The following is a 21,187-nucleotide window of genomic DNA, read 5'->3' on the forward strand; positions in this document are numbered from 1 at the left end:
AGCTCAGAAGCTGAAGCTGAGACTGCTTATGGAGCAGTCTCTGGAGTCCCTGGAGATTTGGAATAGCCCCATTAAACCGCCCCCCCAAACGGTTTCTTTAAAGCACCAGACAGGGCGCCTCCTGGAGACCTTTACCCCCAGCATGTGTGAGAATGACCCAAGAATGTGTTTCTCTTTCCATCTCTCTTCTAAAAAGTAGGAGAAGAGCTTGCTGCTGGTTCCTCTGCTACCAGCTTTTCTCAGCAGTGGGTCTGATTCCCTCCCTGGGAGACCCATCTGTTGGTTAGGGCAAAAGGAGAATTACATCTTCAAGGCGAGCTTTGGTAGATGCATGGGGGATTGATCTGTTTCTATCTTCAAAGGCTGTTCTTCACCAAAGCCTACTATTGTTAGCCGTGTTTCACAAGAGGGAACAGACGAACAGAGAGACTGAGTAATCTGCTTCTGATCACACAGCAAATATGAGGCAGAACCAGAAGGAAAACTCAGAACTTCAGGTTGTTTGTGTTGATAAATGTCTATTGGTGTCACTCCTTCGAAACAGTCAATTCAACACATCGGTTCAACATGAATTTTATTAAGTTCCTACTATATACAAGATAGACAGTCAGGTAGCACTTATTAAGTACGTTCCAGGCACTCTGCTAAGTGCTAGGGATACAAAAAAAAAAAAGGCAAAGACAGTCGCTGCTCTCGAGGAGCTCACAATCTCTTGGGGGAAACAGCACAGTAATATGCTCAAACAAGCTATCTGCAGGAATAGGAAGGAAATAGGAAAATATTTATATGGAGAGGAATAAGAAAATAAATAGGACATAATTAACAGAGAGAAAGCACTAGAATTAAGAAGAGTTGGACAAGGCTTCCTGTAAAAGGTGGGATTCTTGCTGGGACTGGAACGAAGCCAGGGAAGCCTGTGAGTGGAGTTGAGGAGGGAAGGCATTCCTGAAATAAGGAACAGCCAGAGAAAATGCCTGGAGACAAAAAAGGCTTATTTCTGGAATAGCTAGGAGGCCTGTGTCACTAGATCAACGAGGACATGTCAGGGAGTAAGGTGCAAGAAGACTGGAAAGGTAAGAAGGGTCTAGGTTATGAGGGGCTTTCAAAGCCAAAAGGAGGATTTTGTATTTGATCCTGGAGGCAATAGGGAGCCATTGGAGTTTATTGAGTAGGGGAGTGACATAGGTGGACCTGTACTTTTGGAAAATCATTTTGGTGGCTGAATGGAAGCTGGACCAGGGAGTCAGTATATCATAGTATATAGATAGCTAGTCTCAGTAAGACCTAGGTTCCAGTCCAATTTCTGACTCGGCCCAGCTGCACGACTCGGGGCAAGTCACTTCACCTTTCAATGCCCCAGACGACTCTCAGGGTGCAAGTTATGGAGCAGCTGCCAGTCTGCATTGGCAGAGGGAGTTGGTGCTGCAGATGAAATCACAGAGCCAGACTCCCCCCGAAAGTGCAAGATATTATGTTAGACATTGAAGATACAAAGACAAAAGTGGGAAGAGTCCCTCCCCTCAAAGAATCCACATTTTCCTGGAAGGATATGGCCAGGTATAGTGGCAAGAACGCTGGTCAAATATTGCTATAACACAGGATGAGTACCTGGATTTAGCTCCCAGCTCTGCCATGTAATACTCGTGTGACCTTGGCCAAGTCATTGAACTTCCTAGTGCCTCTGTTTTCTCATCTATAAAATGTCTGGGTTGGAATAGATGGCTGCTAGGGTCCCTCCCAGCTCTAAAGAAACATACGCAGATACCATGTATGAAAAATAAGTAATTACAAGTTAATTTTTGTAGAGAAAAGAACACCGAAGACCAGGTGGGATCAGGGAAGTCTTTGAATCAGTGGGGGCAGCTGAGCAGTTCCCTACTGGAAGCTAATGGGGTAGGGGACAGGCAGGAGCCAGGGATGTTCTGGCAGAACCCGTGCAGCAGGAGGGGAATCCCTGCATAGATCCCAAGCACAAATCAATGGCTTGGTTTGTGTGCCTGATGGAGTACGGGGGCTGGTCAGGAAGGGATGCCAAATAAGAGTGGGTTTTTCCTTTTAATTTTATTTTTTCCAATTAACAAGCATTCATTTTTTCTCCCTCTCACTTCTCCTACCCCCCTCAACAATAAAAAGAATAATAATAACTGGCATTTACACGGCATTTTAACATTTGCAAAGAACTTTACAAATATGACCTCATCCAATCATCACAACAACCCTCGAAGGTAAATGCTATTATTACCCTGATTTTACCCAGGAGGAAACTGAGGCAGACAAGTTAAATGACTTGCCCAGAGTCAAATCAGCCCTGGGAGCTGGGTCCTATTACTATCCCTACTTTACAGATGAGGAAACTGAGGCAAACAGAACTAAAATGACTTGCCCAGGGTCGCACACAACTAGTCAGCGTCCAGGGTTGGATTCCTAGCCCAGGTCCAGTTCTCTATCCACTGTGCCAACCCCGTTGCCTCATAACAAATATGCATAATCAGGCAAAGCAAACTCCCCCATGGGCCATGCCCAAAATATACATCTCCCTCTGCCCCCTGGGTCCTTAGCCCCTCTCTCTCAGGAGCTGGTTAGAATGCTTTACCCTCAGGCCTCCTGAATCACGGTTAATTGTTTCATTGATCAGGGTTCTTAAGTCTTTTTTTAAATTAAACTTTATTTTGACTAACAGAAATTTATTTTCTCTCCCTTCCATCCCATCAAACAAAACAAAAACAGAACAAGTATGCGTAGTCAACCAAACCAAATTCTTATGTTGGTTGTGTCCAAAAACGCATGTGTCCATCTGCATAGTCCATCCATCCCCTATCTGTCATGAGATAGGTAGCCTGCTTCACCTTTGGTCCTCTGGAGTCATGACGGACCATTGCATCGATCAGAGTTCATAAGTCTCTCGAAGTCGTTTTTCTTCATTCTGTTGTTGTTGTTATGGCGTAATTCATCTTCCTTAGCACTGTTCTCTTCGCTAAGTGAGAGAGGTAAAGGTTAGTTAATTTTCTCCACTGTCGTAACCTTGTCAGGCTTCTTGCTTTCTTGGACTGTGGGTCGTGCTGTAATCTTTCTACTTCCAGTGGATAATTCCTCTTTGGGAATGTTTGTTTGTTGTTTTTTGGAGAGTTAGTAGGGCTCAGAGTAAATGTCTAGTCCATCATCTTCTTGGTCAAATGACCTGGAACCAAGCTGCCTTCCTTACCCTAGCAGGGTAGAATGGATTGGCAAACTCACTTTATCCAGAATCCTCTTTACATTCTTGTTGTAAACTATAATCACTTGCTAACTTAAGTGAGACCTTGTGCTTTGATTATACCTATCATTAGAAAATCGTGGAAAGACTTGTATGAAATAATCAAAAGTGAAATGAGCAGAACCAAGAAAATGCTATATACAGTAACAGCAATATTGTTCAAAGACTAATGGTGAACAACCAAGTCATTCCGAGCATCATAAATACCCAAATCAATTGCAAAGGACCTATGAAGAAAGATGCTAGCCACCTCCAGAGAAAGAACTGAAAAATAGAAGTATTCACAGTATAGTTCACATATATGCACAAATCCATGTCAAATGGTGGCCTTCTCTAGTGTAGGGGGGTGGGGAGGGAAAGAGGGAGAGGGGAACTTAAAATGTAACAGAAAAATAAATTAAATTAAATTTTTTTTTAAAAATACATTGAGTTTGGGAGCAAATCATTCATTCTCTGGAAATTCAAGGACATCTCTTTCTAGGAGAGGAACTAATTGAATCAACGTGATTCTATCCATTTTCTCCTTCGGACTGATGCCCAAAGAAGGGGTCATCTAAGACTATAGAACATACAGGACCCTTAGAAGTCTCTTCCTCATTTCACAGATGAGAAAAAGGAGGCCCAGAAATGAAAGCCCAGAGAGATTAACAGATTCCAAACTGGAAAGGACATTAGGGGCAATCTTGCCCAAAGGCCTCATTTCTAGATGAGAAAACTTCACTAGGGGGTAGAGAGGTGAAGCATTTTGTTCAAGGGTGCAAGTGGCTGAGTTAGGACTTGAACCCAGGCCCTTGTATTTTTCCCATTATGCCATGCTGCTCCTTCCCTCAACCAGCCATTGAATGTACATTCTATCTTCTTCCAGGAAGTGGCCAAAAAGATGAATTTGGACATGAGGAAAACTTCCTCCCTTTGGAAGGACCAAGCCCTGGTGGAAATCAACATTGCCGTGCTCTACAGTTTCCAGGTAACCAAGTGGTAGAGCCTGCATAGATCTGGAGCCTGGGTTTAGAACTCAAATCCTTCAAAGGCCCTGGGCCCAGCTGTGGCCTTTGGAGCAATTGTGTCAATGGACCAGGGCCAGTAGTTTGTGGTTTGTTCCTCCCTCTCCCCCAAGCCTCTGTAGGATGAGGACCAAGTCAGCCCACATGTGGGACTTCTTGTTCTCTATTGTTAACATTTTGAGGACCGGCCTGGTGTAATTGATAGGGTTAGTCAACAGGCATTTGTTGATCTACACTGTGCCAGGCACTGTGACAAGCTTTGGAAATGTAAGGACAAAAGTTAAACAGTCCCTGCCTTCAAATGAACTTACACCCTATTTTAGGACGACAATATAGACAATATATTTACAAAATGACTATGAGGTAGTTTAGGGAGGGAGGGATCTGGCCTTAGGTGGGTTTAGTAAAAGCTTCATGTAAAAAGTGATTCTTGAACTGTCTTTTTTTAAGGCAATGAGGGTTAATTGACTTGCCCAGGGTCACACAGCTAGTAAGTGTCAAGTACCTGAAGGTGGATTTGAAATCAGGTCCTCCTGAATCCAGGGCCATTGAGCTGAGTCTTAAAGGAAAGTGGGGCTTCTGAGAAATCCCCTCCAACTTACAGATTCTAGGATTCTGGAAATAAATCTAGTCTATTTCAAGTAGAAGAAAATTATTGAGTGGCATAAGTCATGGACTCAAATCAGCCAACCCTACTGTTTTCTATGGGTAAGAGAGACTAGAACAGCCCATGACCCAAAAGGAGAAGTCACGGGTTGGGGAAAAGTTTGTTTTTTCAGTACCAAAAGTCATAGGTGTCAGGGCCATGCTCTTCTCTGCTCTTGGGAAAGATTTCAAGGCAGTATGGTATTGTAGAGGCAGGTCGATGGCTCGGTGGATAAAGCATTGTTCCTGGAGTCAGGGAGACCTGTGTTCAAATCTGGCCTCAGATACTTACTAGCTGTGTGACCCTGGGCAAGTCACTTAACCTCTATTTGCTTAATCTAGTGGAGAAGGAAATGGCAAATCACCCCAGCATCTTTGCACATGGACAGTGTGGTCCACGGGATCATGAATATTTGGACACAGCTGAACAACATGGTATTGTAGATGGTATCCTTATCTCAGAGTCAATTAGACCTAGGTTCAAACCCCACCTCGGATACTTGAATAGCAATGTGAACTTCAGCAAGTCATTTAATTTCTCTCAGCCTCAGTTCCCTCATCTGTAAAATGAAGGGGTTGAACTTGAAAGGCCCTTCCAGCTCTATTTCTATGATGCTGTGATGTCCTCCAAATCCACTCACATGTCACCTTCCCTCTCCCTCCCACAGAGTGACAAAGTGACAATTGTCGACCACCATTCAGCTACCGAGTCCTTCATCAAGCACATGGAGAATGAGTACCGCTGCCGAGGGGGATGTCCAGCTGACTGGGTCTGGATCGTTCCACCCATGTCTGGCAGCATCACACCTGTCTTCCACCAGGAAATGCTCAATTATCGACTCACACCTTCCTTCGAGTACCAGGTCCTGCCCCCTGCCTCTGTTGTGTTATTGTTGTTTGTCCTTCATTCTCAAAGAGGATCCTGATGTCAGGAAGATGATGCCATGACTTGCAAGTAAATTGGATTGAAGTGAGGGAGAGCTGTGCAAAGTCACCAGCCTCACTTTCTCCTCCAGAGCCATCTGAGTCCAGTGGTCAGATATAGATCAGGACAACTGGAGATGACCCAGGATGCAAGATGACCCTATTCCTACCCTCATTCCCATCTCATCCCCAGTTTTCAGTGCCTTCCAACTCTTGCCTTTTAATGGTTTGTGATGCAGTTAGACAGAGTCAACTCAGTAATAGGCAGTAGTGGTTTCCACTACTTCCTTCCTTTCTACTGACTGTCTCTCTCTTTTTCCAGCCAGATCCATGGAACACCCATGTGTGGAAAGGTACTAATGGGACCCCAACAAAAAGGAGAGCCATTGGCTTCAAGAAATTGGCAGAGTAAGTAGCAAATGTTCATGAAGCTGCAAATATATGACTCCATGTGAAAAGCTCTTGGACCCAAGGAATCTCACAGTTGGGTTTGATATAGTGACCCCCCCAGGCCACTACCAATTCACTGTGTTATTCCCTCACTCTCACTTGACACCCAATATTCCCCCAGTGCTTGGCCAAGCCACTATCTTTCTCTACCTGCTTTCAAAGGAGAATGGGCTCATATATTTAGAGCTAGGATAGATGGATGGATAGATGGATTAATGGGTGGATGGGTAGATGATTGGATGGATGGATGGATGGATGGATGGATGGATGGATGGATGGGTAGATGATTGGATGGATGGGTGGATGGATGGATGGGTGGATAGATGAGTGGATGGGTGGATGGATGGGTGGGTGGATAGATGGATGGATGGATGGATGGATGGATGGATGGATGGATGGATGGATAGATGGATGGGTGGATGGGTGGATGGATAGATGGATGGATGGATGGATGGATGGTTGATAAAGCATTTATTAAGTTCTTACTATGTGCCAAGCATGGAGCTCAACCAACATTTGTTGGATGATGGAATGTAAGCTCCATGAGGGCAAGGACTTTCTTTGTTTCATCTCTGAATCCTCAGCACCCAGAAATGGTTGTTTAATCATTTCAGTCATATCTGGCTATTCGTGACTCCATTTGGAGTTTTCTTGACAAAGATATTAGAGTGGTTTGCCATTTCCTTCTCTAACTCAATTTATAGATGAGGAAACTGAGGCAAACAGGGTTAAGTGACTTGTCCAGAGTCCCACAGCTAGTAAATATCTGAGGCCAGATTTGAACTCAGGTGTTTCTGACTCCAGGCCCAGCATTTTATCCAGTGCATTGTCTACCTGCCCCTAGAAATTATAAGATGCTTAATAAATTGTTGTCAGACTGTATGTGATTGGTAGATGCTAGACTATGTCTCCTTAGCTCTCCAAATCTTGCCCTCAGAAATTAGTCAATAAGGATTAAATTCGGCATGTGCTAGGGTGGCAAAGATATAAATTCAAAAGGAACTTGGCCATCTAAATTGACATAGTGAGTGGTCAATACGCTAGCATTTATTGAGTACCTACCATTCGCAAGATGCTGTCAGGATTGTGTTTTATAATGGACAATGACAATCTGGAAAGTGTCCAGAGGAGGGTGATCATGATAGCGAAGGGCCTCACTAATACTGACCGGTAGACAAATGAAGGTCAGCTGAAGGAACTTGGAATGTTTAGGTTGGAGAAAAGACTTGAGGGAAGACACGATTTGTTATTGTTTAGTCATTTCAGTCACGTCTAACTCTTCATGACTCTTTTAGGGGTTTTTTAGCAAAGATACTAGAGTGGTTTGCCATTTCCTTCTCCAGTTCAATTTACACATGAGGAAACTGAGGCAAACAGGGTTAAGTAACTTACCCAGGGTCACACAGCTAGTAAGTGTCTGAGGCTAGATTTGAACCTGGGAGGATGAGTTTTTTAGGGGCAGCTAGGTGGCCCAGTGGATTGAACGTTGGGCCTGGAATCAAAAAGACCTGAGTTCAGATCCAAATTCAGACACTCACTAGTTGAATGGCTCTGGTTAAGTCACTTAACATCTCAGCCTCAGTTTCCTCATAGGGAAAACTGGGTCCCTAATAGCATCTTCCCCATGGGGTGTTGTGAGGATTAAATGAGATAATATTTTTAAAGCAAGTTGCGAACCTTAAAGCACTCTCTATATCCTAACTATTATGAACCACTGAGCTCTTCAAATTATAAGATTCTGGAGTTGGAACCCAAGACTCTGGCTTCATTAACATGATATTCCTACCTCTGATACCTAATACCTGCATGACCTTAACTTCCTGGGTCTCAATTTCCTCAATCATAGAACAAGTGGATTAAATTAGACAGCCTCTGAGGTGTCTACTCAAATTTAGTAAACTAAGAAATCCACCCAGTAGGCCCAGTGGCCCTAAATCCTCCAAATACCCACTGGGGCCATGAACCCAAGAGACTGATTTCCCCTAATGCCCACTGCATAGCTCCAGGTCCCATTCCCCGCTGATGAGTCTTCTGAGAGCAAAGGGAGGCCCTCTCTCTCCCTACCACCCACCTACTGCTAGGAAGAAAACATCAACAGTGATTCTTCCCCTAACCACGGCATTATAAATTCCCCCCATCAGAAACTGCTGTACAGGTTTCAACTGGAGTTTAGTTCAAGTGTCTCTGGGGAGGGAGAGTTCTAAAATGTTAATTGCACTATTGAGTTTGGAGTAGAAACAATGGAAGTTAATTATAGATGCTTTTTTTGCTGGGATCATTCAAAAGGGGGCCCTGGAAAGCCGTAACCTCCCAGGCAACACTCCTTCCTTTCTTTTCTTCGACTCATAGTTTTAATTGTTGCTAGAGTGTAGGTGGTTTCCATGATTTAAAAAAATAATAAATTTACCATTAATAATTCCCCCAGGGAGGGAATTAATGGCATTTTGCCTGCACTTGGATTGGTGGCTTAGCATAAGGGTGTTTTTCAGGTTGCAAGCATGGATTCTTGGAAATGTGCATTTTAGACCCTGTGACTGCCCTCCTTCCTGTAGGAAAGAGCTCTGAATTGGGAGTCACCTGGTTTCCAGTCCTGATTCTGACTCTGGCTAACTGAGTGACCTAAAACAAGTCATTTCCCCCCTCTTTACCTTAGTTTCTCCATCTGTCCAATGAGAGGATTGGAATGGTTTATTTCTAAGCTTCTTTCATGGTCCCTCCTAGTTCCAACATTCTGTGGTCAAAGCTCCCTGGAAGCTCTAACATTCTCTCTTCTAAGGTCTCCTCCCAGCTCAAACATTCTGAGCTCCGGGATACCTCTCAGATATGACATTTCATATTTTTCCAACCTTGACAATCTATATGCCAAACCTCTCTATGTGTTTTAAGGTCCCTTCTAGCACTAACATCTATATTCTAAAGCCCTGATAGCTCTCCTACATTGTGTTCTAAGCTTCCTTTTAGCTCTGACATTCTATAATTTTAGCCTGCTCAAACACAATCCCTTCTCCCTCCACAGATACCAGGACTGTGGCAATGTCCAAACTTGTCAAACCCTCTGCCAGGCCTGGCATCTTCTCTCATTATTTACCAAGTGTCCTTTGAGGGTAGGAAGCCAGAATCTTAAAGAAATATCCCAAAGACCCCAAAATCTCAGGAAGCTGCAGATGGAAGAAATCTACCCTCTGCCTAGGCACTCAGTGAGCTGACCAAGTTCCCAACCACTGAAGTTATTTCCCTGAGAAAGCATGGAGGAATCCAAATACTGGAATCTCATTCTATGCTCAGTGATAGCCACTGGCTTTTCAGATGAGAGCATTAACTAGCCTAGGTCCCATACAAGGTTGTCTCTGATAACCAAATTTCAACCTTAATTTTCCATTTATTTATGGTCAACTTCCCAATTAGACTATAATTACCCTTTTCTTTTTTTATTAAGTTAATTTATTTATCTTTAGTTTTCAACATTCACTTCCATAAGTTTTAAATTTTCTCCCTCTCCCTCTCCTCCTCCCTCCCCAAGTTGGCATGCAATCTGATATAGGCTCTACACATATCCTATTAAACATATATTCTATAATTGCCCTTTTTGAGGGCAGAGATCTTTTCTTTTCTACCTTTGTATCAAAATCCCAGAGCTGGAAGAGTCTGTAGAAGCTTTCTGCTCCAACCCATAACTCAACAAAAATCCCATCTCTAACATCCCCAATGAGGGGTCATCCAGCATCTACTGAAAGACCTTCTGTAAAAGGGAAATCATTCTTTCTATGAGCAAGTCATCGTTCATTTGGACAGCTCTCATTGGTAGGAAGCATTTCCTGACATCAAGCCTAAATCTGTCTCTCTGTAACTCCCCCCATCATATGACTAATCCCTCTGCCACACGACATCCCTCCAAATACCTGAAGACAGCTATCAAATACCCCTCCAGAGTCTTCTCTCCAGGCTAACCAGCCCCAGTTTCTCCAACCAATCCTCATCTAGCATGACTTGGAAGCCCTTCACCAACTCAGGTACCCTCCTCGACACTCAGCTTATCAGTATCCAGCCTAAATGTGGTCCCATAGTGTCTCAAACATAATTGGGGATTAATAAATGTGGTTCCATGATGATTTACCTCTATGGGGAGTGCTCTACAAGAAGTTAAGCTTCCTGAAGGCAAGATTTCTTTCATTTTTGACTTTGCATCTCCAGCACTTGGCATGGTACCGGTACAACAAATGTACTTGTTGGATTTCACTGAAGCCGTTTCAGAACTGAATTGATTTGTGGACTTGGAGTCCAAAAAACCTGGGTCCAAATCCCATTCAGACACTATCTTGGTAACCAACCTCAGCTGAGTCATTTTACATTTGAGGAAACTGAGGCAGGCAGAAGTTTGGTGACCTACATCTAGTAAATGTCTGAGGCTGGATTTGAACTCAAGTCTTCCTGAGGAGACTTCAGGCTCAGGGCTCTATCCACTTCACCACCAAACTGCCAATGTACCCATTCAAAGAGCTTATAACAAAGCTGTGGAGACAAATTAATTCAGGAAACATTATTTAGGTGTCTTTTCTTTGCCAAGTGCTGTGCTAGGCACTGATGATACAAGACAGAAATGGAGCCACTCCTGCCCACTGGGAGTTTACATTCCACTGGAGGATAAGAATTTGACACATGAAACAGAACACAATGGGCACATTCAATTTCACGACCCAAAGACCCTTGGCTGAAAGTGCTCTTCACCTAACCTTCTTCCACCCCTCTTCTTTCAGAGCTGTGAAGTTCTCAGCTAAGCTGATGGGTCAGGCCATGGCAAAAAGAGTCAAAGCCACCATCCTCTATGCTACAGAGACAGGCAAATCCCAGGCCTATGCAAAAACCTTATGTGAAATCTTCAAACACGCCTTCGATGCCAAGGTGAGTGTGACCCAGCCCCTCCTTCCAAGCTCTGGGTAGCAGGACAGGTTCCCTAACTGCTTCTCCCAGTAAAGAGAGATACCCTTCCTGCTTCTGGTCCAATCTAGTCTTGTGGTTCAGATTTGGGTCTAGAAAAGAATGAGACTCTCAAAGGCCACTTAACAAAAAGGAGCAGTATACAAGAGATAGTCAGCAAACATGTAGCCAATCAATCAACATTTATTAAGCACCTACTATGAGCCAGGCACTATGCTAAGTATGAAGATACAAAAAGAGGCAAAAGACAGGCCCTGCCCTCAAGGAGCTCACCATCTAGAGCAGGGCTGTCCATAATGCAGCTGGTGGGCCGCATGCAGCCCACAGTGCAATTTGTGTGGCCTGCCTACAAGCATAGAAATTTACAAAAATGCTTTAGTAAACAAGCCAAGCTACCGCAGAGCTCTCACTAAAATGGCAAACCAAAATATATTGTCTATTGTTTCAATAAAAACCTAAGGTTGGACAGTCCTGATCACAGCACTGATGGTGGGCACAGCAGCCCTGCTGCCATATTTGCCAAGTCTGAGGGAGGAGACGCTGACCCCTCAGGACCCGATTTTTCTATGCAGACAATCGAGAAGGCACATCGGTGATTCAAGCCTTAGTCCTTCAGATCAAAGAAGTCTGACCACCAAAGATGATTTCAATAGCTTGGGGAGGTAGATGCTGTTATCATCCCCATTTTACAGATAAGGAAACTGAGGCACAGAGATATTAAGTGACTTGTCCAGGGTCACATAGCTAGTAAATATCTAAATCAGGATTTGAACTTGACCTTTATGAGTCCAAATACCACTTTATCCATTGTGCTGCCTTGATGTTCATTTTACATTCTCAAAGGACCTGTTATAGTAGTGACCTATTATAGGAACAGTATGTACCCCAGACTTTTAGCCATTAAAATTGACACTGCCTCTCAGCAGTGGTGTAAATATTTGGTATAAATATTGGTGTAAATATTTCCCCCTTTTCCAGCATCAAGGAAGCTTCTGGATGGCAGAGATTGCATCATTTTGATCTCTGTGTCCCTAACCATACACAATATTTTGCACATAGGAAAGGTGAATCATTGCTGCTGATGGTCAGGTAGTCAGCCTTCAGCTTCAATAACTGATCACCTAAAAGTGAGACCTGCTGGCCTATGACCCATGGGAATCTGGCTTCTCCAATGCTGCTGAGACAAAGGCACCTGGCAAACATCTTTCTCCATATCTCTTCCGTCTTCTTCCACCCTTTCCTTTCTTGTTCTTACTGTCTCCATCTCTCACTCCTTCTCTCTTTCTTTCCTTTATAGGTCATGTCCATGGAAGAATATGATATTGTACACCTAGAACATGAAACGCTGGTCTTGGTGGTTACTAGCACCTTTGGCAATGGAGACCCTCCAGAGAATGGGGAGGTAGGTTGAGCACCCATCACCTGTCCAAGACCAGTCTTGGAGAAAGAGTGAAGGGAAATGCCCATAGACCTTTCCACCCCAAATCCTACCAGAGCCTTAGAGAGAAAGAGATTGAGGGTCACATTATCACCACTACACACTAATGGGCTAATTCGGACTCTTCTACCTGACCAGTCTTCACTGATACTCTTACAAGCTATCTGGATTTGGATTCATTCGTTTCTTTACTTCATTCATTTGTGTTTGTATCCATCCATTTATTTATTCAACAAACACTTATTAAATGTTCCCTATGTGCCAGGCATGGGCTATGCTCTTTAGGTACAAAGAAATAAGTGAACCAGTCCTTGCCTTCAAGGAGCTCATAATCAACTGTGGGGAAATAATATGTAAGGATTGGATAAGTAAGCACGGAATCTCATCTGTGTATAAGTTGTACCCTGGAAGAGGAGTGTACTGGTGTTTAACAACCAACGAGAGAGAGAGAGAGAGAGAGAGAGAGAGAGAGAGAGATTGAGAAAGAGAAAGGGGGAAAAGGGAGGAAGAAGGGAGGGAGGGAGGGAGAGAGAGAGATAACTTGTTCAGTGTAATTTACATTATCAATATTTTCTCCATCACTTTCTTAAGTCTAGAAGATCATTAATAAAACAACAAATCAAGGCTTAATTTGTAGCATTTGCTGGTTGACACAGTGATTAGAGTGCCACACTTGGAGTCAGGAAGACTCATCTCCTTGAGTTCAAATATGACCTCAGACATTTACTAGCTCTGTGACCCTGAGCAAGTCACTTAACCCTGTTTGCCTCAGTTTCCTCATCTGTCAAATGTGCTGGAGAAGGAAATGGCAGGCCGCTCTAGTATCTTTGCCGAGAAAACCCCAAATGGGATCACAAAGAATCAGACATGTCTGAAAAATGACAAAATGCTCACAATGAAAATTTAACAGACAGCACAGTTGGCTCCAGCACACTCCTGGATGTCCCTTGAAGGCAGAGCATTTTTTCAAGTTTGACTTTGTGTCCCTAATGCCTAGCATCAGCCTTTGCATACAGCAAGTGCTTAATAAAAATGGGAATTAAAAGGCCTTTTGGTAAAGGGCTACACCTCCTAAGGTAGCAGAAGTCAAGTCACAGAGGGTGTAGTGGAGAGAGCTCTAGACTTGAAGTTGGTCAACATCAGGGTCCATATCCTGCCTCTGGACTTACTGGCTTTATGGCTCTGGGCGAACCTGGTTCCTCATCTGTGAAATGAACACAAAAATATCTCAGCACCTATTTCCCAGGATTATAATGAGTCTCAAGCGAGATAAGAGGACCATAGATTTACAGCTAGAGGGGCCCTCGGAGGTCATTTGGCCCAACCTCCTTATTTTACAAATGAAGAAACTGAGACCCAGCGAGGATCTGTGTGTTTAGTTGTTCCAGTCCTATCCAACTCTTCGTGACCCCATTTTGGTGTTTTCTTGGCAAAGATACTGGTTTGCCATTTCCTTCTCCAGCTCATTTGACAGATGAGGAAACTGAGGCAAACAGGGTTAAGTGACTTGCCTAGGGTCAAACAGCTAGTGTCAGAGGTCACATTTGAATTCAGGAGACAAGTCTTCTGAGCCCAAGCCCAATGCTGTATGCACTATGGCGCCACCTAGCAGACCTACTACCCTATTACTACTACCATTATTAATATTAGTGGATAAATGCTCCCCCTCTACTTACAGCCATCTCTGAGCCACACCGTGGCCAAATGGCTACTCAGAGGGATGCCTGTCTACACCTGGCTCTGAGGACATGGCTCCCAGGAAGCCACAAAGTCTGTCATTTCCCAGCTGAAGTCCGCCTGCCTGGATTATATCGCATCAGTGCCTAACCTTGGGCCAGATTCTGTGGTGTCTGGGCTAATATTTCTCTTGTCTCTCTTGTTCTCCAGAAATTTGGCTGTGCTCTGATGGAAATGAGGCACCCCAATTCTGTGCAGGAGGAAAGGAAGTAAGTGGATTATATCTTCAGTTCTCTCCCATCCCGCCGAGAACCTGGTCCTGATCCTGGGTACCTAATGATTATACGGCTGCCCCTGGGGTTGAGATGTGGGCTCCAAGGACAGACTGGGACCCCAAGTCATGGGAAGACCAAAACTGAACGGTGTCTATAGCCCATGAAGTTAACATTACTTGCTTCTAAACCTGAAATTTAAACAAGTTGCTTAATAATAATGAGTTCACATTTATATAGCACCTTAAGGTTTGTGAGGTTATCATTATCTACATTTTATAGATTAAAAAAACTGAAACAGAAAGAGGTTAAGTGATTTGTCCATATTCATACAGTTAGTAGGCTCTAAGGTAGGATTCATACCTAGGTCTTCTTGATTTAAAAAACTGAAACAGAAAGAGGTTAAGTGACTTGTTCATATTCATACAGTTAGTAGGTTCTAAGGTGGGCTTCATACCTATGTCTTCTTGACTCTAAGTCTGGTGTTCTGGCACCCAGCTGCCTCAGTTTCCCAATTTGTCTAATGGAAACAATATTCTCTGTGCTTCCTATGGTAGAGAGCTTAATATGAGGAGTCTGATGAGAAAATAAATTCAAAGGTGATTAGAATACTTTAAATCACTATAGTGATATCAGGTATCATTACTGGGGGGGGGAGGGTTTCCCTTTGGGGTATATATTCAAACTAAGAAGAGTCAAGTGAGATTCTTTTCCTTCTCTTGCCCCCAAGAGGCTGCTTCTTAAACTTATTTTTTCAGTAGGTTGTACCTGAATCTGGGCTGATGGCCTTTCACTTTTTGGGAAATGCAAGCCAATCTCCCTTCTGGTTCCCAATCCCTTGCTTTCACAGCCACGCCCTGGGGAGAGGACAATGGGCTCAGGCTTAAAGATTAATTGACTGTGTGACCTTGGACCAGTCATTCCTTCTCTGAGCCCCAGTTTCCTCATCTCTCAAATGACAAGGATAATTCGTACCCCACCGACATCATACAACCTGTAGATTTACATCTGCAAAGGACCTCGGAGGCTGCCTAGTCCAGCCCCCTAATTTTACAGATGAAGAAAGATGGGAAAGTGAAAAGATTTGCCAAAAGACACACAGGCAGTAAGTGGCCAAGGCAGGATTTGAACCCAGGCCCTCTGACTCCAGAGCCACTGAACACAAGGTCGTTGTAAGGAATGTATCTTGCAAACTTGAGTGCTATAGAAATGTGAGTGATGCTCATTCATTGCATATTTCCGGTCTTTCCTGGAAGCTGCCTTCTCCCACCTGGGGGGGCCCTGCCCAGACTGCTGATCTCACAACAGGTTCCCCCTGACCCCCCTCTCCAGGGAGAGATGGGGCTCTATTGGTTCTCCTCTCTAGGTCCCAGGAACCCTTGCATTTCTTTCCCCGTAAAGGGCCACTACCTCCATGTGACCAAACAGAAGTGTATAACCTGGCTACAGTCCGGGACAGTCGGGACAGGTAGACCGTGTGTCTGCTGAGCTACCAAGCTAACCACCAAAGCCGCGACTCCCCCTCGGGCCTTCCACGCTCTCAGGGGAAGAATGCAGAGCTGGGATTGGGCCACTAACTTGCTGTGTGACCCTGAGCCACTTGCTTAACCAATCTGAGCCTCAGTCTTCCCATCCATCAAATGGGGAAGATCATGCCTGCCTTTGCCTACCTCCTGAGGCTGCTGTGAAAATGGGATGAGATCATGGCTCTGGAAGCATGGGGGAGGGGGAGGGGAGTTTTAAAATGTTATAAAAATCCAGGGAATTATTTTTATTCCCATGGCCAGCTGCCCTGCGCTAACAATGCGGCTACCTCTCTGATCGGCTTGCATGAAAGCAGCGGCCTGTTTGGTGATATGACTCAATTTGAGGCATCTATTTCGGGACAATAAATACACATCCATATATTTAGCACTTTCCTGATGCTAGAGAGGAAACTTTGAAGGCCACCCAACTCAGAAACACTGCTGCCAGGGTGCACAAGCTTCCGGTTTTTGCTCTCAGGCCTGTTTCTCTTTCCATTTCTGTTTTTGTTTTGTTTGGGGGTTGTTGGTTTGGGTCTGGGTTTGGGGTTTTGTCTTTGAGAGCAGAAGTCATCCCTTCTTAAGGGGAAATTTGATTTTGGTTAAGTCACGAGTTCCCGACTGATGACTGAAATCACAAGGGTGTTGGGTGGCTCTCCTGCTAACCTTGGGGAAAAAAACAACTCTCCTCCCATTGGCTGCAGTGAGAGAGGCATGTGGCCCTGAAATGAGAAAGCATTAGTCCCCCCGGAAGCTCCGCACTCAGGTCAGACCACATTTGAAATACTGTCCTCAGCTCTGGGTGATCACCTCATAGATGGAGGGCTGGCATGGACGTCCTGAGTTATCTCATCCACCCTTCTCATTTTACAAATAAGGAAACTGAGACCCAGAAGAGTTAAGTGACTTTCCCATGGTCACACATGTAGTAAAAAGGAGAGTCAGTGATAAGCTGGGGAATGTCAGGAAGAAGGCAACCCAAATGAGGAAGGACCTCAAGTTCATGTCGTATGAAAATTGAAAGAATCAGGGATGTTTAGCCTTGGGGAGAGGACTCAGGAGAGACGTGATATCTGTCTTCTAATGTTTGAAGGGCTGTTGAATTGAGGAGTCTGCCTGTCAAGCCCCTCTCCCCCTCACTCCTGTGCCCCAAGTCTCCAGAAAGACCCAGGCAGGGAAATACCTTACCTTTGTTTAAAGCTTGCCTCAAGTACTTACTGGCTGCGTGACCCTGGGCAATACTACATCTCTCTGGCCTTTACTTCCCTCACCTGTAAAATGACAGAGACGTACTCAATGGCCTCTCAGGTTTCCTTCCGACTCTGAGGCTAGAACCTATGATTTAGGGACATTGATATATCATGGGGTTGATAATAGGGTCCATGGCCAGCTAAGTCCATGGCAGAATGGACGGTAGGTGAGGCTGTCTGTTAGAAAACATTCAGAGGAAAGATATTCCGCTGAGAGAATACTATCAGTTTCCCTGAGAAGACAAGAAGCCCAGGTTCGGGGGGGGAAGGGAACCCCACAAACCGCAACAGTCCCAGGGAGATTCTGGGCTGTGCCAACAGCCACTGGGAGGCCAGCAAGAAGCCATGCCCACCTTCCCTTTGCCCCAGCAGGCAGCTATGCAGGGAGCCTCATAAAGGACCAATGACAGTGCTGTCCCCTTCTGCCAACCTGGCTCCTGGCCTGCTCTGGGGGCTTCTGCAGGTGCAGGACTCAGCCTCACAGATGCATAGCCTTCACTCACCACTACCTTCCCCTACCCAGCTGCATCTTCTCCTCCTCCTTCCCACAGTCCCCACCAAAAGTCAGTGTGTGCCCAAGAGGATGCAAACTTATATTAATATTGGTATAAATAAAACATAATTAGGCTGGTAAAGCTGTAAAAAAATTTAATCACATGATAAATTCCAAAGCCAAATATAATTTTTAAAAAATTATCTGCCACTCTGGATTATCTGGCCCCTCTCTTCTCCATCTTTTCTCTGTTCTCCATTCCTTTCTCTTCTCTATTTCTCCTCCACTCTCCATCTTTCCTCTCTTTTCCATCTGTCCTCTCCTCCCATCTCCATCCCTCCTTTCTTTCCATCTTTCCTATCTTCTTCATCTCTCCTTTCCTTTCCTCTCTTATCTCCATCTCTCCTCTCCTCTCTTCTCAACTCTTTCCTTTCCATCTTTCTTCTCTTCATCTCTCCTCTCCTTTCTATCTTTTCTCTCTGTATCTTCTCTCCTCCCTCTCTCTTCCCTCTTCTCCATCTCTCTTCTCCTTTCTAACTCTTCTCTCCATCTCTCTTTCTTTTCCATACTTCCTGTCCTCTTCATCTCCCTTCTCATCTCTCCTTTTTGTCTCATCTCTCCATCTCTTCTTTGTTCCATCCCTCTTCTTCTTTTCCATCTCTCCTCTCCTTTCTAACTCTTCTCTCCATCTGTCTTCTCTCCATCCCTCCTTCTTTTCCATCTTTCCTTTCTTCATCTCCCTTCTCTTCATCTCTCCTTTTTGTCTCTTCTCTCCATCCTTTTCTTTGTTCCATCCCTCTTCTCCTTTTCCATCTCTCTTCTCCCCTCCCATCTCCCCCCTTCTGTCTCTCCTCTCTTCTCTTTTCTTCATCTCCAACCTCTATTCCTTTCCAATTATCCTATGTGACATCTCCCCTTCCTCCTTCTCTCTCTCACCTTTGCTTTCTTTCCTTCTAGGTGGATAATTGACAGTCACCTATTATAATGTGGATAAAGACTAAGGGAGGCTGGACACAAAGGGGAGAGTTGCCTATGAACAGTGAAACAGGTCTGGGAGTGTAATCAGATATCAGAGCAGGCTTGAGGCAGGAAAAGATCAAGAGTTCCCAGGAGCTTAAAGACTGGGTGAACCTCGAACTTGCTTCCTGGAGAGGACTCAGCAGAGGCTTGACCTGTTAGACATGCTTCCCAGCCCAGGCTGCCCAGATCTGGATCCCTGGCTCACCCTCTCCTGGGCCAGGTTCCAGTGCCCATCAGAGGCCCTGGTGATCCCTCTCTCACCACTCCCTTTTCCCTCACCCTTGCAATTCCCTGCCTGAAGAGGGGTCTTAATGCCCTAGCACTCACCTGTCCCCATTACTTTCTGCAGGAGCTACAAGGTCCGTTTCAATAGCGTCTCCTCATACTCTGATGCCAGGAAATCTTCAAGTGATGGACCCGACCCGAGAGACAACTTTGAAAGTGCCGGGCCCCTGGCCAATGTGAGGTAAGCCTGGGGGCTCTGGGGAACTCAGGGGAACTGAGGATCAGGGGAAGCAACTAAAGTGACCAAGCCAGAGTTTAGGGAGATTTCGGTGCCCCTTCCATTGCCACTTTTTCCCTTTTCCATTCCTCCCCCAAACATTCATCGCTCTCATGCCTAAGGGGTCCAGGTTTGCCCTCCCAGCTGACCACAAGGAGTAATGTTTTCTCATAGGAGCTGGCTGCTCCTTACTGATATGCCTCTTCACAATCTGTTTTCTTTAGTTTATTGTTTGATTTGTTGTTGTTGTTCAGTCATGTCCAACTCTTTGTGGCCCCATTTGGAGTTTTCTTGGCAGAGATACTGGAATGGTTGCTATTTCCTTTTTCCAGCTCATTTTACAGATGAGGAAAGTGAGGCAAATAGGGTTGAGTGACTTGCCTAGGGTCACATGGCTAGTGTTGGAAGCTGGATTTAAACTCAGGAAGATGAGTCTTCCTGACTCCAAGCCCAGCGCTCTAGCCACTACACCACTCAGCTGCTAGGGGACCACTTATGACTGGGGCATAGAGGAAAGCTTCATGGAGGAGACAGTACCTGGGGTGAGCCCCAAAGGTTTCTAAAAGGCATACCGTCCCCTCCCTAGTCCTTAGACATTAATCTGAAAGACTAAGACAGTGTTGCTGAAGCCCTCAGCCTGTTTCCACATCTATAAATGGGGGGGTGAGAGGGGAGAAGTAATACTTGCCACACTACATGCCTTCCATGATTGTTGTGAGTATCAAAGAGAAAATGTATTTAAAGTACTTTGTACGAAAAAGCAAGATGTACATAATAGAGATTCATCATTTCATTGACAAATTCCTTTTTCTGTTCTGCTTCATGGAGGAAATACTCATTTTATCTAATGTTTGGGCTTAGAACGTTTTTTAAAAAATGTAAAGTAATTTGTAAAATACTATGGAAAAGAGAGCTATGGTTGGTATTTGTGAATGGCTTCCCAAACAACCTTACTCCAATCATCGACTTTCCCTATCCCGATCCTCAATATGCCAGGCATGATGTTAGGAGCTGGGAATACAGAGACAGAAAAGGAATCTCCTTGCAACTTTGTTTTGTCCCCCTGGCAGGTTCTCGGTGTTTGGCCTTGGATCGAGGGCATACCCCCACTTCTGCGCCTTTGGCCATGCGGTGGACACCCTTCTGGAAGAACTTGGAGGGGAACGCATCCTGAAGATGAGGGAAGGAGATGAGCTCTGTGGTCAGGAAGAAGCCTTCCGAACGTGGGCCAAGAAGGTCTTCAAGGTAACTGGTTTCCCTGCCTTGGGTTCCTCCTAGATAAAATGAGAGGGTTGTACTAGACAACCTCTAAAGCCCTTTCTAACTCTAGATCCATTATCCATGAGTTTGAATCCCAGCTTGGCCAATTACAGGGCACCTAGGTGACCTTGAGCAAGTAACTTAACCTCAGTGATGGGATTCAGTCGGTTTGCACCAGTTCGGGAGAACCGGTACCTAATTTTAGTTTGAGTTCGGTGAACCGGTTGTTGATTTATTTGAATCCCACCACTGCTTAACCTCTATCAGTTTCTTCACCTGTAAAATGGGGGGATTGGACTAGAGGTTTGGTCCTTTCCAGCTCTAACTCTACTGTGCTAGCTAGTAAATAAAAAATTAACAGAATAAATGTAATTTTATCTAAGGATCTTTTGTTGAAGAATCCTCATGGAGATTAAGGGAAAAGGGGGGCGCTACTTAAAAGTGTCCTAATATGGTACACATTGAAATTAAGTATAAATAGTTACTCAATAAGTATATGTTGGCAATATTGGTGTTTGATGTTGAGTTTCTAGTAAAACAT

At 44.6% G+C, this 21,187-nt stretch overlaps 1 protein-coding gene across 1 annotated transcript in view; it reads left to right on the forward strand.

The window, feature by feature from the left end:
• Nucleotides 1–21,187, forward strand: part of NOS1 (nitric oxide synthase 1) — a 130,109-nt gene that overhangs the window by 84,734 nt on the left and 24,188 nt on the right. The window contains exons 11-18 of the mRNA XM_036741059.1: nucleotides 4,119–4,220; nucleotides 5,571–5,765; nucleotides 6,149–6,234; nucleotides 11,031–11,175; nucleotides 12,509–12,613; nucleotides 14,537–14,595; nucleotides 19,234–19,350; nucleotides 20,457–20,631. Of these exons, the coding sequence (XP_036596954.1) occupies nucleotides 4,119–4,220; nucleotides 5,571–5,765; nucleotides 6,149–6,234; nucleotides 11,031–11,175; nucleotides 12,509–12,613; nucleotides 14,537–14,595; nucleotides 19,234–19,350; nucleotides 20,457–20,631 (984 nt within the window). The remainder of the gene's footprint in view (nucleotides 1–4,118; nucleotides 4,221–5,570; nucleotides 5,766–6,148; nucleotides 6,235–11,030; nucleotides 11,176–12,508; nucleotides 12,614–14,536; nucleotides 14,596–19,233; nucleotides 19,351–20,456; nucleotides 20,632–21,187) is intronic.

This window comes from Trichosurus vulpecula, chromosome 1, assembly GCF_011100635.1.
Source record: "Trichosurus vulpecula isolate mTriVul1 chromosome 1, mTriVul1.pri, whole genome shotgun sequence".
In the NCBI taxonomy this organism is placed as follows: Eukaryota; Metazoa; Chordata; class Mammalia; order Diprotodontia; family Phalangeridae; genus Trichosurus; species Trichosurus vulpecula.